Source organism: Toxorhynchites rutilus, chromosome 3 (assembly GCF_029784135.1).
Source record: "Toxorhynchites rutilus septentrionalis strain SRP chromosome 3, ASM2978413v1, whole genome shotgun sequence".
Taxonomy (NCBI): domain Eukaryota; kingdom Metazoa; phylum Arthropoda; class Insecta; order Diptera; family Culicidae; genus Toxorhynchites; species Toxorhynchites rutilus.
The window spans coordinates 185,795,415-185,811,614 of NC_073746.1; the positions used below are offsets into that span (position 1 = coordinate 185,795,415).

General features: G+C 38.6%; 1 protein-coding gene across 2 annotated transcripts; it reads right to left on the reverse strand.

Moving 5' to 3' along the window:
* Positions 1–8,305: 8,305 nt before the first annotated feature.
* Positions 8,306–9,493, reverse strand: LOC129777494 (proliferating cell nuclear antigen). Of its 2 annotated transcripts, none has more exons than XM_055783784.1 (3): positions 9,314–9,493; positions 8,753–9,256; positions 8,306–8,693 (listed from the first exon to the last, which is right to left on the reverse strand). In XM_055783784.1, exons 2-3 carry the CDS (start codon positions 9,246–9,248, stop codon positions 8,407–8,409), a joined length of 783 nt encoding a protein of 260 aa, XP_055639759.1. In that variant the 5' UTR covers positions 9,249–9,256; positions 9,314–9,493; the 3' UTR covers positions 8,306–8,406. The 2 variants fall into 2 exon arrangements, with proteins under 2 accessions (XP_055639759.1, XP_055639758.1); XM_055783783.1 differs by having other exon boundaries at positions 9,318–9,491.
* Between the last annotated feature and the right edge of the window lie 6,707 nt (positions 9,494–16,200).

The window sequence follows — 16,200 nt, forward strand, 5'->3', positions numbered from 1 at the left end:
TCTCTGTTTATGCCTCACTTCATTTGAGACAGAAAACATTCCCCTATCATCTTCGCAATGTTCATACTCGAGTTAAACGGAAAAATACTGCCTCGATTCCGCTCAGAATTTGCCTTTCGGGATGACGTTAGATGGTGATAGAATCAAATTGGAAAGTTTTCCTTGAGCCAGCGAGTGTCTGTAAAATCATTCGTTTTTCACTCAATGAGCAATCATTGAGCATCGATCGCGGTAGTAAAATATAAGTAGATAGTTGAAATCGAGTTTTTTAACGCAAGTTATTGGTGAGAGGGAAGGTAGATTCATGTGCACTTGAATGCTGACAAGGAAAAGAGTACAAGGGAAATTAAAATCATACATACACGCAGATTCAGTCTATTTTGATTCACTCGTTATTTTGTTTCGTGCGATCCTTCCAAGGGAGTATTCATTCATTGAATGTTGTTTTCCACTCTATGTTTTGTTATGTTCACTCTCAGTCTCGAATGAAAATGGTCGGAGAATAAAAAATGATTCATCGTGCAATCTCACGATTGCTTGCTGCATTCTTTTCGTCATGATTATTCCAAGCAGATACAAGAGTGATTTATAATTAGGTGTGGAGAAATAAGCGAATGAACTTTTCCATACTTGTCCATACGTATAAGACATCGATGAACGTAAACGTGATTTTGAAAAAGTCGATTATGTTGCACTCAACTCATTTCTTCACGAAATCATTGGTCGGCCATTTGTCAAAGTAACAGTGTAGACGATGCTGTTAGTCGTTCCAATGAAACACTACGCGAATGCTTTGCCCTTTGCGTTCCGTTGTCGAGACCACGGCGAAACCCAGCTTGGTCTACTTCTCGTTTACTGTACCTTCGACGCAGGCGGTCCAAGATGCTGAAATGGTACTCAGCTTGAAAATGTAACTCAGCAAAGCTGGAATTCAGACAAGCGAGTCGCCTCTATCGAAGCCATAACCGCTAACTGTATAGCAGGTACGTGACACGTATTCAGGACAACTTACGACGCCATCCGAAACAGTTCTGGAACTTCGTAAATTGAAAACGGAATGAAACGGGTCTTCCATCAAAAAGGAGCTATAGAAACACCAGTTGGCCAAAAGTTTCTGGAACAGACCAAACTTTCCAATGATTCATATAAGTTCAATTTGAACGATAGAAAAGTTATGGGTCTATTAGTATGCCTATTCATACGCAGTAGTTTGTGACATTTAATTAATGTTGGGTCACATTTACATTTTCCAGAAACATATGATGCTACGTTCTCACACGATGAGGAAGAAAGCGAGTTAAATTAAACCAGTTGTGTTTCACCGGTGGAGCGACGAAAAGTGTAGGAAGAGTAGTCACTGGAGTGTTGTGTACAATGTTCGAGTTACCATTAGGTTCATTAGCTGTACTAACCACTAATCCGGATGATCCTGCTCCAAGTTGAGGTACAGTAGGACGATTCTTTTTTGCGGCGTGATGTTTTACTTTCTTCCGTGTTAATAACACTGGTACAGTGGAGCTCGTCGAAGCCGCTTGTTGATTCAGCGGATGCCTCGCGTTGGTGGTAACTAACGACAAGGGAGAGTTTTACAGAGGTGTAGCATATCACCCAGCAGCGGCTGGACATATACTAGTGTAGATATTACCAGTGGCAATAGAAGATGTAGCTAGCACAGGTGCTGGAATCTGTGATATTGCTAGTAGCTGAGCTCCAGTAGAACAATCCTTTCTTGTGGCATTATGTTTTCCTTGCTTCCTCATTGATGACGTTGGTGCAGTGGAGCTCGTCGAAGTCACTGTATGTTGATGATCGACTTCTGCAGTTCGCGGGTCCATCGTGTTGGTGGTAACTAGCGACAATGGAGAGTTTGACAGAGGTGTAGCATCAAGCCCAGCAGCGGCTGGACATATACTAGACTAAATATTATCTGCGACAATAGAATATGTTGCTGGCATGTTGAAGATAGTCCGTATTACTTGAACGTTCAGGATTGCGCAAACTCATTGGCGTGAGTTCTTCCGCGATATGCATGATCGGTAAGACTGTGCGATTGTTTCGATTTTTTGATACTTCGCTGTTATCCGCGCTTGAAGGGAATTTGGCTGAAACCGAGCGAAAGCTCATTACATGACGCAGTATCATTCATTCTAGTAGCTGGACATATACCATTCTCAGCATTACCTGGTAAAACTATCAGACCCGATGTATCCCTTGATGCATCTACTCTTATTCGTTTTCCAATACGGGAAATTTTCTACTCAACTAAAAAGTGTACACCGAGAACCACTAACCAATTTCGAATCGATCGAATCAATTTAATATATGATATTGACAAAACCTGTTGGGATCAAGCCTATTCCCCATGGTTATCCCACTTTAACGGGTCCTTCAACGATATCTAGCCAAATTGAATGTGCTCCTCGAGCTAGCAATTATCAACATTTTCATGATATTGGGAGGCGATCTGGCGTAGTGGTAACATCCATGCTTCTCACGCTAAAGGTCACGAGTTCAATTCTCACTCCCGACATTCTTCCAAAAATGGAAGTAAAAAGCGACGAACCAGCCAAATGAGTTGAAAATCACTATAATACAGATAAAAAAAAAATTTTCATGATATTCAACCGAATACATGTAAATATCAGTTTTTTACCTTGGTAATTAGACAAGTAAAGGCTCGCACCTTACCGCTTTTATCCAGTAACCTCTAAGACTGGTCGTTCTTCATAGGAAGCATTACCAACCCCACGTTGGCTTGTGGATACTCCAGTGCTGAGAATCTCACGTGCCTTGCGTGCGTAGATTGATGGTCACGTCTTTTTTTTTATATAGAGGTGAGGAACGCTCTACCAGCCTTATCTGAGAAGGGTTAACCCAGACAACGAGTGGGGATCTCACCTACAAAAACCAAGCCCTCTACTCGTTGCCTCATTCCCCCTGGGACCACATCTAGGCGACTACTTCAGGGGGCGAATGTGCTCATGCACTTCACGAATTTTCAACGCTTACTAGTCTTGATTCTTCTCTTTTTCTCAATATTGTTATTCACCATTCGTTTTTCTCTCCACTGCGCTTATGTCCATTTGGCAGGCATCCATTTACCCGTCGAGACGTGAACCGATTAGGTAGTGCCCTCCATCATGACGCGCACTCCGTCACAGCTACTCTCGTGGGGCACACACCGGTTAGATGACATCCTCCTGGACTCTCACTCCACCTCAACCTTTTATTGTTCAATACACCGGTTACTTTCCATCTACAGCAGCCGTTTACCCATCTGTAGTGTTGCGCAGATTAACTTGGAAGGAGTACAATGAAAGACGTGAAGCCTGCCTGAATGCCCAAATACGAATGCCGTTGATTGCCGCTTTGAATGTGTATGTGGTGTACAATGTGTTTTTAATAGGGGTAGTAAATCAGATCCAAGATAAGTATAGTGAGAGATAGTTAATACGGTTGAGATACTACATTCACTTTTTCCTTTTTTCATTTTATTGTTCATTAACATGACTTTGAAATGTAATCTAACTTTATCAACTAATACGTAATTTCATGTATAAACTAGATGTCACGTGTTTTTTTCGGGTCCAAACTGCAATGACCAAACAACTATCAATTTCTCAAGCTAGGTTAATAGCGAAATCGCGTCATAAATAAATAGTCAGTTTTCTCCGAATTTTGGCGTCCGAAACCACGATTTATTTCCGGCTTATCTGCATCTGATTAAGTGTCATCCGTTGACGAAGCGTGGCCCTAGTTCTTACCCCAGTCACACCAAAAACGCATTCGCTATCATTCATGGTATTCATGTGCTGCTGGTGAAACTTTTCCAGTCGCAATTCATGTTTATTTTCTTCTCTTCTAAACAACATTATATTATCGAAGGAAACAACAAATCCGTCAAATCCATTCAAACCCTGTTCCTTCGATTCCTGTAACAGTTCAAGCGCACAGTTTATACCAATCTTCAGTCGAGTATAAGGAACTTCGGTGTCTTCGAGTATTCTCAGTTTACTGCATCTATTGTCTTCAATCTCATTCACGGGAGCGCCAATTCGCAAAACTCTCATGGTCACTGCAGTGTCACTGCCGACCAATATTTTACCATTTCCCTTTACCACGTAGAAATCCGCCTCGTCGCTCATATTACCCAATTTGAGCTTTGTACTGAATGCACCAAGCAATGAAAGCGTTCGTCCTTCATAGGTTTTGAATATCATAGATGTCACACGTCGTTGGTTCGATACAATAACTTTGTTGTCTTTTAATTGTTCCCAATTTGACTGGCTCATTAGATTATATTTGCAACCCGAGTCAATAATCGCAGACACAAATACTCCACCAATCTCACACTGTACTTCATTATTTTTGTCGCAGGGAGTCACATTGAAAATGTAATCTGTTTTCTTATCAAATGAATCTCCAACAACGTGCTTTACAATATGTGAATTGCTATCTGTTCTTGGATCAGTCTTGGAAGCTCTTTCGGTACTTGGACGTTCGAATCTGCGGTAGCCATCCGATCTAATCAATTGCCTACTACGACACTTTTTAGCAAAGTGATCCCTACCATCACATTTGTTGCACATTTTCCCCTTCGCTGGACACTTGTCATCTTTAGCCAGATGCCCGAAGTAGCCACAACGATGGCATTCATACTGCCCCGATCCAGAAAACCGCTTTCTTTTGTCTGAAGATATCATCTCGACTTTGTTGATATCACTAATGTGTGATTTTATTGTGTCTCCATTGGTAAACGATTTCTCTTGCTGGATGACAGTCTCAAAAATCTTAGCCATGCTCAGAGCTTCCTCAAGACTAACATCACCTTGTTTCAATAAATCACGGTCCATTCTGTCTCTAAAGCCACAACGTTCCGCTTGAACCCTCAATCTGAGAGTAAACGCATCGATATTTTCACCAGCTTTTTGTTTCATCTGCTGGAACAAATGACGCTCGTACGTGAAATTCTCTTTCGGCAAGAAAAATACATTCAGCTTCGCTTTGGCTTCATTGAAACTGGTCATGTTTGGCGTATAATGCTCTACCTTTAGCAGCGGCCCACGCATGTTCACTTCTGGTAATTCCGGCAAAGTATCATATAACTGCTGTATACTTGGCCCGGCATAGTGAAGCAGAAGATCTTTCTTCCAGTCCTCGTCCTCTATACGACTAGCTCGTATCATCGCTTCAAAAGATCTCAGCCACTTACGCCATTCAATGCCAACGTCATCACTGTAAGAAGCATAATCAAATGCATTTAGTTGTAGTCCCATCGTTCGAATCATTTCTGCAAGTAATCGAAACAAAACAAACTTGTCTCAATGCAATTATATTATACATCCATCATTCGCAGACTAAGCATTTTCGCATGATCTTATGTCACAGTTCTTTCAAATATTACAATTTTCAATGGTCAAACAGAACATATACGTCACGCAAATTCGTGAGATACAAAATGATGCACCAGATTTCAATTTGATCTATCATATGTCCTATTCCGTTTATTCCGACTTGCATTATACCAACTGTCAGACTTAATCCAGTGTGAAACTATGGGTAACATACATTTTCGTATTAATAACGCATTTCACGCACACGTTCTTGAATCCTGATATATACTATTAAACATCTCACACTTGTTCTGTTACAGTTTCCTTTTTTTTCTTCCAATGCAATATACAAAAATTTGCTAAGAACAAAGCCATTCGCATTTAAGCGTCCGCTCATATAAGAAATTCCGTTCACTAATATAGAAAACACGTGCTCTTTGGCAGAATGGAATCAGCATTTTAAACCACGCATTTAAGCGAATGATCCATTGCAAAACTCTGCACTGCTACTTTTTCTTGCTCTTACGCAAAATAAAATCAGACTCCGCATTTAAGCGATGGATCCCTCACAAAATTCAACACTGCAGCCATTTTCCTTGCACTTTCGCAAGATGAAATCAGGCATTTTCAGCATCGCATTTAAGCAACTGATTTCTCATCTTCTTTTCGATGCGCAGATTGATCCTTGATTTCAATTTCTGCCATTTTTCGAAGTAAAATGCTTACCCATTGAACTTTCCATTTTCTTCGTCGCCAAAATGTTGTGTTACGGGAAATACGTTGTTGCGCAGATTAACTTGAAAGGAGTACAATGAAAGACGTGAAGCCTGCCTGAATGCCTAAATACAAATGCCGTTGATTGCCGCTTTGAATGTGTATGTGGTGGACAATGTGTTTTTAACAGGGGTTAGACATCAATTGAATATAGGCTACCCAAAATCAAAATCAACATGGCGTCATTTGTTTACCAACATATCTTTTACGAGCATTGAAATCGAAAAATGCGCTGCTTTATTCTAACTGCATGAGCGATTTTTATGTTTCGGTTTCACATGGAGGTGTTCACATTTAACATGGAGTTTAAAGTTAGTCACTATTCGACTATATAACCGGACCGAGTTGTAAACAACAGTAATTGATAGAACCAAAATGTCAGTGAACCGCAGCAATATTGGGTACACTGGCAATATGAGGGATTTGACGTTTTAGTCGTACCCCTGGTTTTTAATAGGTGTAGTAAATCAGATCCAAGATAAGTATAGTGAGAGGTAGTTAATACGGTTGAGATACTACACCATCGAGACGTGTACCGATTAGGAATTGCCCTCCAACTTGACACACAATCTGTCACAGCCACCCTCGCGGGATTTCTCACCGGTCGAGACGTGAACCGATTAGGAAGCGCCATCCAACTTGACGCGCGCCCGTCACAGCCACCCTCGCAGGATTTCTCAAGGATTTTTATTACGATTCGTTGGAACCATTGGATTTTTTATCTAATGGACGTAGCAACCTCCTGAGCAACATGCTTCCCGCGTTTGCACAATATGTAAAGAACATTATCGCAGCATAACTCGCTGATCGATTCTTACGAGCGGTTGGAGAAATTTGGAAAACCCACTATGAGGATGACTACCTCGATAAAAACCACCAGAGTTTTGAGAATATATTCGCTTTAAATTTTAATTTTCACATGATGCGTGAGCAGCATCGGTGGTCGTCTTCTTAAGGTGGCCGTACACTGTTTGCCCGGAGGTCAAATATTTGATATTTTTTGACAGATAAGGTTTGATTTGATATTTGTACAAACACTATTTTGTTTGCCACTCTTCAATTTTAAACAGTAGTAAACAATATCAAACACCGAACATGGAAAAAAATCAACTGAAATATCCAAGGTAACCTAACCATGTACCGACAGGTTCGAAGAACAGACTGAAAAAATATTTTAGGCATCCAATAACTGAATATTTGCTTGTCGTGTTTTGTGTAGAATATATTTGATCAGTACACGTTGACCAAATTTTATCTGTCAAAAAGAGTCAAATATTTGGCTTCGGCCAAACAGTGTATTAGCACCCTTAGAATCGAACTAGTTATTTACAAAAAGGCACATGGAATTGAGCGTTGCTCCTTCGATGACCACTTTTATTGACCACGCTTGGGAGTCTTACTTTACAATAGAATCCAGCGTTGTTTGCGATGACGCACAAATTACGTAACGCTAAAAATGCGATTTTTAGAGCTAACTATTCCCCTGCATACCCAAAATGTTTTGTTTCCAGTTCCGGGTCTCTTGTTTTAAGTTTTTCATCCAAGTGAGATTCCCCATGATCATGATGAAGTATTGAACCTGCTTATTCCCGGGAGAGAGGGGCAATACGATGTTCAACTCAGTTGGAAGCACTGCGTGCTAGAGTATCTGTAGCAACTAATATCAAGATTCGACTGATTAAAATGATAAATCGAAAATATCTGTGACCTTTTTAAAACGAGGGTTCTCGTCTGGTCCTCCATCTAGATTAATTCTGATTACTGGCTTGATTATTCCTTGAAACTGAATAATCTTGAATTCAGAAAGCTTGCACACCTTTTTAAAATTGAGCTCATGAGAAAATACGTTCGGAGAACAATACTTCCTTCCTGAATGATTCGAACGTACAATGGACCCCTGTATTGAACTGTTTCAGCATTATCGAGGTGCTCTAGGTGAGGCACGCCACGAGGCGCAATTCCATCCATTCGTCTTGATCCATTGTACAAGTCAATGGACAACAACAATGGATGTGGCAATTGTTAGTACTTGCGCATTTTTTTTTTCAAACATCGAAAAAACTTTTTGAGAACTCGCTAATTGGAATCCTCGTACGCTCGTAAGAATAACGAATCATTGTTAGATTCATGTATGAATCAGTATATTCGATTTTTGATACATTGGCTTCGATACTAAAATGCAACAAATAAACATCACAAACAATTTAAAGTAATTTATTATGATAATATTAAAGACAAAATGGTTTGTTTCCTTATCGTACATAATTAGGTGTATAATTTACACACAGTGCAGTTGCGCCTAATTTTCATCGTCCTCTATTTTTGGCGCCAGATAATAGCGGATGTGGCCGAGATCTGGAATTTTATACTCTACTACTAAGGGGACATCAGCTGACATAGACAGCTGTACTTGATTGGACAAAGGTGTGGCCTTGGTGAACGAATTCAAGTACCGGCAGGCGAATGTTAGCGTTACTGGTTCTTGCATCTCAATGATAACAGCTTCTTCCTCTTTTTCCACCGACGAAGTGTGAGCCAGTTTCACATTAGCTGATCCAGCGTCTCCAGAGGCAGAGAACTTCACACCTATTTGATGATACAATTGTAGTAACAGTTCCAAAAGTAACACATCATCAATTATTTACCTTCTTTAGTGCAAGAGATGACAACGGATTCTCCAAACTGGGACAGATCTCGACAAATGCGGGCAAATTCAACCGATGGCATACGAACGAGACAAGCATAATCCGTTTCTGGAATGCCCAAATGTTCCTGGTCCAAGTTCATCAATTTCATCTCATAATCCGACACCTTCTCTTGATTTTGGGATTCAAACATGAACGTTACCGTATCCGCATTGTCTTGGGCTTTCATAGTGACTGTATCGTCATTATTGGCACATTTCATGATCTTCGACATGTTGGCCAAATTCATACCCATAGATAAGTTACGGTCGCACCGGTATTTGTCGAATCCATTAGCTCGAAGGGACAGAGATACCAATGAAACGTGAGAATTGTCCATAGCCTGCAGTTGAATGCCAGAATCGCTGCAGTCGAAAGTGGCTTCATTCAGCAGATCCTTGATGGCCTCCAGGACCTTTTTGAAGGTGGTGCTAGCAATCAATCGTGCCTCAAACATTTTCGATCCTAAAAATCACAATGTGTTAAATTACATTGCTTGCCACAGTAAACAATATGTGCTACCTACAATTATTATTGAACAAAGCCTACAAAGCGAATTACAACGTCAACTGCTGAGGAAATCACAAATACAGGTCTTTACTTGAATGAAACTCGATATGAAATGAATGAAATCCGGAATTTTGTGGGAAACGATGGGTGATGCGACGCAAAAATACGCGCGAAGTCAACAGATGGGAGCCGATGTCAAAGCTGATGTACATTGCGCGGTTGCAGGGATGCCAAGTGTTTTTTTCTCAACTTATTCTTATAAGCGCCTGAACCAAAATGTTAAATGTTATGAACAATGTTTGATAAATCATACAATGTTCGCTCTAGTTTATATTGTAGATTATGCATATATGTATAATATACTACAGTAAAATTCGCAGTTGTTAAAGTAAACATATATGTACATATGGATATTTTGTGAATAATAGGGAGATGTAAATTTGTGACAGTGGGGAAGTACGAGTAGTAACTAAATGCAGGGGATAGTAACTTCAAGCAAAAAAGTGGGACCAATTCGAGATTGCTTTTATGTAAACAGTGAACTTTTTTTACACTCTAAAGCGGACCTTACACGGTCAACTTTATTGACAATATGATGACATTTGAGAGCATAATGACAGCTGAACATGGCCGAAATTAGTATTCTATGTGAATGCAAATTACTTTTTTTCTGCAAGTGGTGAGAAGTCCCATACGAAAATTATGTCTGAAATTGACGTTATATTATAATAATACATTTTAGTAGGAATATCTGAAAATTCAGGGGAAATAGGTTAAGTTAAGGTTAGGACTACGCGCTTCAACTAATTAAATAATACCAAGTAGATATTTTCATTCAAATCTTACCAATTGAAAATTGCCTTTTAGCCTTCTAATCTGATAGAGAATAGTTTGGATCCCAAACTCAAATGTCGCCACTAGCCATCGCGGATATTTTCGTTGTCTCGGGTTGAGGGCGATATTGACCGTGTAAGGTGGAAAAATATTGATTGAGGTTAGATCAGATGTTGAAAGCCTAGCTGTCACGATATTGAAGACACTTATTGTCAATCCGGTTGATCGTGTAAGGTGCCCATAAAAATTGCACCGACTTGCACTGCCAACTGAATGATATTGTCAATTGAGGAGGCGATCTGGCGTAGTGGTAACATCCATGCCTCTCACGCTAAAGGTCACGAGTTCAATTCTCATTCCCGACATTCTTACTAAAATGGAAGTAAAAGTGACGAACCAGCCAAATGAGTTGAAAATCACTATAATACAGATAAAAAAAAAAAATATTGTCAATTTGTGCGAGATGCCTCAAAACAGCTGGGAATAAATATTGTATATATACAGTAAGTTACATTTAATGCGACGTTTAGATAATTGGACAGACCTGTAATGTGACACGTTTAATTGGACATTTTTGTAAACATCGAGTTCGGGGCCCAAATTATGGCACCACATTAAAGTTGCCACCAGACGTCCACTCACATCGCCATATTCAACTACAGGCCAAAATCGCTTCCAAAGCGACACTGAGTTGTGCCTCGGCATGTAGTATTAAATTTAAATTACTGTATTATATTGTTATTTATGTTCGCATCATAAGCAACGAACACACATTTATTTTCCACTTTCAACAGTATTCCCGATGATTGGATGGATGAATATACGACTTATACATGTCTCTAGTACGACTATTGTCATGCGTATATACGATTTACTACAGAGTACCAAAAAAACCAATAGCGGAAAACGTTCTTGATAATTATAATAATTATTATAAATTTTTGTAAGTACATGTATGTTTGGAATATTACGTTAAAAATTATTTTCAAGTCCGAATATTTCCGGTTTCAAGAGAAATGAAAGTTAAAATTGCTATTTTTTATTTTTAATTTTAATAACAAAAAAATATCTGTTTGCCGGTCTTTTGCGTTCTGATATACATAGTGACAAAAATAAATTAGTTCAAATTCGTCATTCAATTGCACTTAACTCAAAACTGTAAACATGAGATTATGAACTTGACAAACCAAGCTGCCAAGTATGCCAACCCAGCAAACATTAAATCGAATAACTATAGTATGTAGAGCATCGAATATCTGATATTTTGGGTGGTATATGATGCGCCCAAATAGAATATACAGTAAGTTACCTCTAATCCTCGACATACCGAGGCACTACTCAGTGTCGCATTAGACGTGATTGGCCTGTAATTGGACATTCACGATGATAGTGGTACAATGTCGACGTCTGGTGGCGACTTTCAATCTGGGGCCATACTTTGGATCCCAAACTACATGTTTACAAAAATATCCAATTAGAGATGAAAATGTACAATTATCCCATTACAGGTCTGTACAATAACCTAAATGACGAATTAGAGGTAACTTACTGTACATCCAAGGTTATTGGGCAATACCTAATACCATAATAAGTCTGTGGCCATACGAATATACGATTCATCACTGCCATAAAAAAATGTTGGAAAATATTAAAGTAAAATGTTCAGTCCGGGGAATCACCATTTTTGTATGTATATAAAACTTTTATAAACATTTATGTTTGTGCAAATAGGAATTAATCAATTGATTTTTAGGGATATAAATGTTTGATATGAGTGGTGGCGACGGTTATGAAATTGCTCCGATTGGATTTGAACTCCGGTTGTTTGGATTATCAAGCCGCAGCTATCTCGTACGGCTATCTGAAGTATGATTTTAGGGTAATTAAAGCTCTTACATATGATACGAAAGTGTTGCAATCGAATACGTCATACGTCATTGTTTATTTTGCTTTAGTGGAAATATCGCAAAATTTATATAGAAATGGTCAAATAAAGTTCAGTACTACATGTTTCATGTAATCAAATAACATGAAGTAAAAAAATTTCATTCATATTTTAACAATTTAAAACCGCCATCGGGCCTGCCCAGCAAACATTAAATCGTAAAAAAATGGAGGGGTTGTATCCAAGACACGACCGCTTAGAACGTAGGACTACGCAATCTTTTTTCTTTTGAAATTTGATGGTTAACGTTTAGAATATTTGCAACTACGTCGAAATTTCATAAAAAGGTTTAATGGCTTGCGTAGTTTTGTAGAATCATTTCGAGAAGCAACGATCCTTTTTTGCCTTTGCGGGAACAATGCACTAATTGCTCATATGTCGCAATTTGTTTCTTTATATCAATGGACGCATTGCACTGAATATTAACGAGAGGCATCTTCTGTGCATCGCCATCAAAGACGAATGAACTCTCTGAGTTTCAAGTCTCTATAATTCAAAAGAAGAATAAGAAGAAGAAGTGCATCGCCATTTAATAAACATTAAACACGCGTCTAACAGATGGACACAGTTGCAATGCTAAAAATGAAACATCGCGAGAATTACCGTTTATGAAAAATCGTTTCTCGACTCTCGGTCAAAACCGCCAACAAAGCTAGGAGGACAGAACCGATGCGCACGAGACCAAATACGAATGGCAACTAAAAGTATCGAAGGTGTGCATTTCACATGTACAAGAAATGAACAAGTTCTATGTTTCGCGCAACGAAAACAAGCAACACACACAAAACCAAACACTGATGTTTAGAAGCGACCTATAATCTTTTGCACTATTCCCTTTTTTCGCCTGCTTTGCCATGACTCGGATGGTTGTGTTAATTGCAATGCCAGATGTACTTCAAGTGAAATATTCGCTAGCGTTCACAGCTCGAGGGAAACATAAAACACAAAACGAGCAGAATAAGCGACCTTTGTTGTTTCGGGCACAGAAAGATTCTCCAGATTTTCTTCAGAGGAGATGCAATACTTATACGCTAGCGACAGCTTACTATGCAAGGGTGGAGTTTACTTCGCAAATATTCTCTTTTCGCTATCCCCCTTCGTTGTTTCTATTCTAGCGGCTGCATAAGTTACCCGTTATTGACAGCTCTGTTCGGGAAAGCACACAAATGGACAGAACAAATGTATGGGAAAATTGGAATGCTTCCAATTTTCATCAATTTAAACCATATACAGACTATGGGATTGTAATGTATAGCATATCAAACAAATCTTAGAAAATTTCCAATTCGATTGGTATGCAAATCGTTTAAATCCGTTCGTAGCCAAAATAGTTATTAACGTTAACTTTATTTCATAAAAACAAGACCTGTTTTCTGATTTGGCACCCTTAATGTAAGACATAGTCCTACGTCAAAAATATAAAATTGGAGGCGATATAGTTACATCCAAGACACATTACTTGTATGATGTGTATAACTGGCATATGTATATGAAATTGGAGGCCATAGACATGTATATGGGGTATATGATGTAATATAAACGATAATTATACGATTTATTTTTTTCTAGAATGTATGTATATCGCCTCCACGTTTGCATGTATGGGCTGGCCAGGTGCATCATATACTTGCAATTTATATTAATCATACTCGTATGTTTGTGAATATAATCCTCAAAATTAAATTACATTATACTAAACCTTCCTTTCAAACAACTTATACAGTAACCAAATCACGCAATTAACATCAAGAATTGCTGGGAATCTCTTATCAATATTTGTTCAAATTTAAAAATGTGCTTAACTCCAGTTTTGTTGACAATTTCTATGCATTCAATTAAATCGTGCGATAAATCATATATAAACATAAACATTCCCACCTTTCATCCTTCATTAAATATCTCGTAGTAGAAAACTGTCAGTATGCATACACTCTCCTACGAAACATAGTGGAAAAAAATATATTCGTCGATGTAAACAAGCGGTGAAAAAGGAGACACTTTTCGACGAGTGATTTGTATGAAGTTCCACTGCCGTGGTAAATGGTACTACGGAAACTGTCTCGATAAATTAATTTTATTTCTGACCAGGGAGGCAAATATTCCCAACAGTGGTGTCGAGTGAAGCTTTCGCAACCGCCGCCAGAAAAGTAGAAACATTAGCACCCAGGGCGGAAGAGTCAATTTACACCTCCACCCTCCCGCCTGAAAAGGAATCAACCATATTTATCCAATATAAATTCGGTAAACTCTGCACCCCTAAAACCGTGCATCCAGGCGCGATCCGCCCCCTTCGCACCCCCAGTCGACGCCACTGATTCCTAACGATATGATATTTTACACGTTTTACATCTTTCGGTAAATGTCATTTTCACGAAAATCTTCAATGAATGAAGATATGTCAACGAATGAGGACATGTGTACAAATCTGGCATCCTTGTTTTCTGATAACACAAAAATAGAGCTGTGCTAACTATATGTTCCAACCCTCTGGCATGCGGCCATCCTTGCGTATTCATTTGAAATTTTTCAATGATTCAATGATTATCCGAATTTAGTTGATCGCAATTCGCAATTCAATTACAAAAATGTGTATCATATTTTATGGAGGGTGTTATATGGAAGGAAGAGGAATAGACACAATGACTTTAATCAAGTATCGACTTTTATCAGTATGGAAGTTCTGAAGTCAATGGTACAATCTTTAGATACAGTCAATCGCAAAATTGAGTGTACAAGTGCTACTTGACGATACTTTCCATTTATTTGGTATAAAATATTTTGAATACATTGATTCTTTTGATGCATATTAATTACTCACACATTTGACATGCTGTACGTCCAATAAAATTCCGCGAAAAGTTTTCTGCTAATTATTTATTTCTAAAAATTGAAAACAACCTCTATTCTAGGCATCGCAAAATTGAGTGTACACCTTAAATTTCTCCCAACAAATTAGCCTTGTAAGATATTTACGAATTAGCGTCCTTTTTTTTTATTAGTGATTGGTGTCAACACTTAGGCCGAGGACATAGTGAATGCGACGCGATGTAGACGTGGGCGCGGCCTCGTTTGCGGTAAAGCTCTTTCATTCACGAATGCAAACCGCCCGGACTAGACATAGTAAACGCGATGCGATGCGGATTTCAATGCGGAGAAACTGTTTGTGGAGTGTTTTGTCGCGAGTGAACGCAAATGATTGTTGCCAGATGTTTTTCATAAATATCTTCACAATTGAACTTGTCGAACGAAAAAAAGAATTGGGTTGTTGCATTATTATTATCGTTTTGTTCGATGAATCATACAACTTTATTCTAATTCACATAATGCATATAATGAAAACCACTTTTGGTGTTTTTTATATTTTAAAATGAGGACATGTTATCATATCTGGCATCCTTGTGCTGGGTTGTTTACATGTAGAATGGAGTGGAATGAAATATAAAAAAACAGGAAGTGGGTTATATCTATGGTATAACCGCAAGGGTGACGTAGGACTATCGTTGATTAAGATATCATTTGTTTGAAGTTGAATCTCAATCCATTCTGAATGAATGAATAAATGAATATTTGGGGGACTTCGAAAACGAGAGCGTAACGTTGGAGGCACAAGGTTTTATGCATCCACTATAGGATACGAAAAACCTTGTTCTGAAGAATAATCTTCAGAAGCTAACCTGCTAACTGTACTTGATTGACAAATCACAAACCCAAATGTATTATATGGACATTTTATGGATAGAAAACATTAAAATAAACTCTTCCGCTTGAATGTAATTTTCAATTCCAAGGGGAACTGGCAGATTATTTTCCAGCAACCATTAGATATTTCCACATTTTCCTCGATACTGGAAGCCCACCAGTGGTTAATGCTAATTCGATAACCATCTGTTAATAGCACTTGATTGAAACATATTTGGTCACAGTGTTACATGGATAGAAAACATACAAATAAACTCTTTCACATGAATGTATTTTTAAATTCCCAGAGGAACTGGCAGATTATTTTCCGGATCTTTCTCGATGCTAAATGGCATCCAAACGGAAAGAATTCCGTGCTTGTATGTGTGTGTGTAGCGGCTGCTTCGATGGTCACCTTCTCTTCTCCTGAAGGATCGGCTTC

Bases quoted from the DNA above. Each gene is read 5' to 3' on its own strand.
- LOC129777494 (XM_055783784.1), bottom strand. From the start codon at position 9,248: ATGTTTGAGGCACGATTGATTGCTAGCACCACCTTCAAAAAGGTCCTG. The intron at 8,694-8,752 runs GTAAATAATTGA...ATCATCAAATAG, and splicing joins CATCTCTTGCACTAAAGAAG to GTGTGAAGTTCTCTGCCTCT.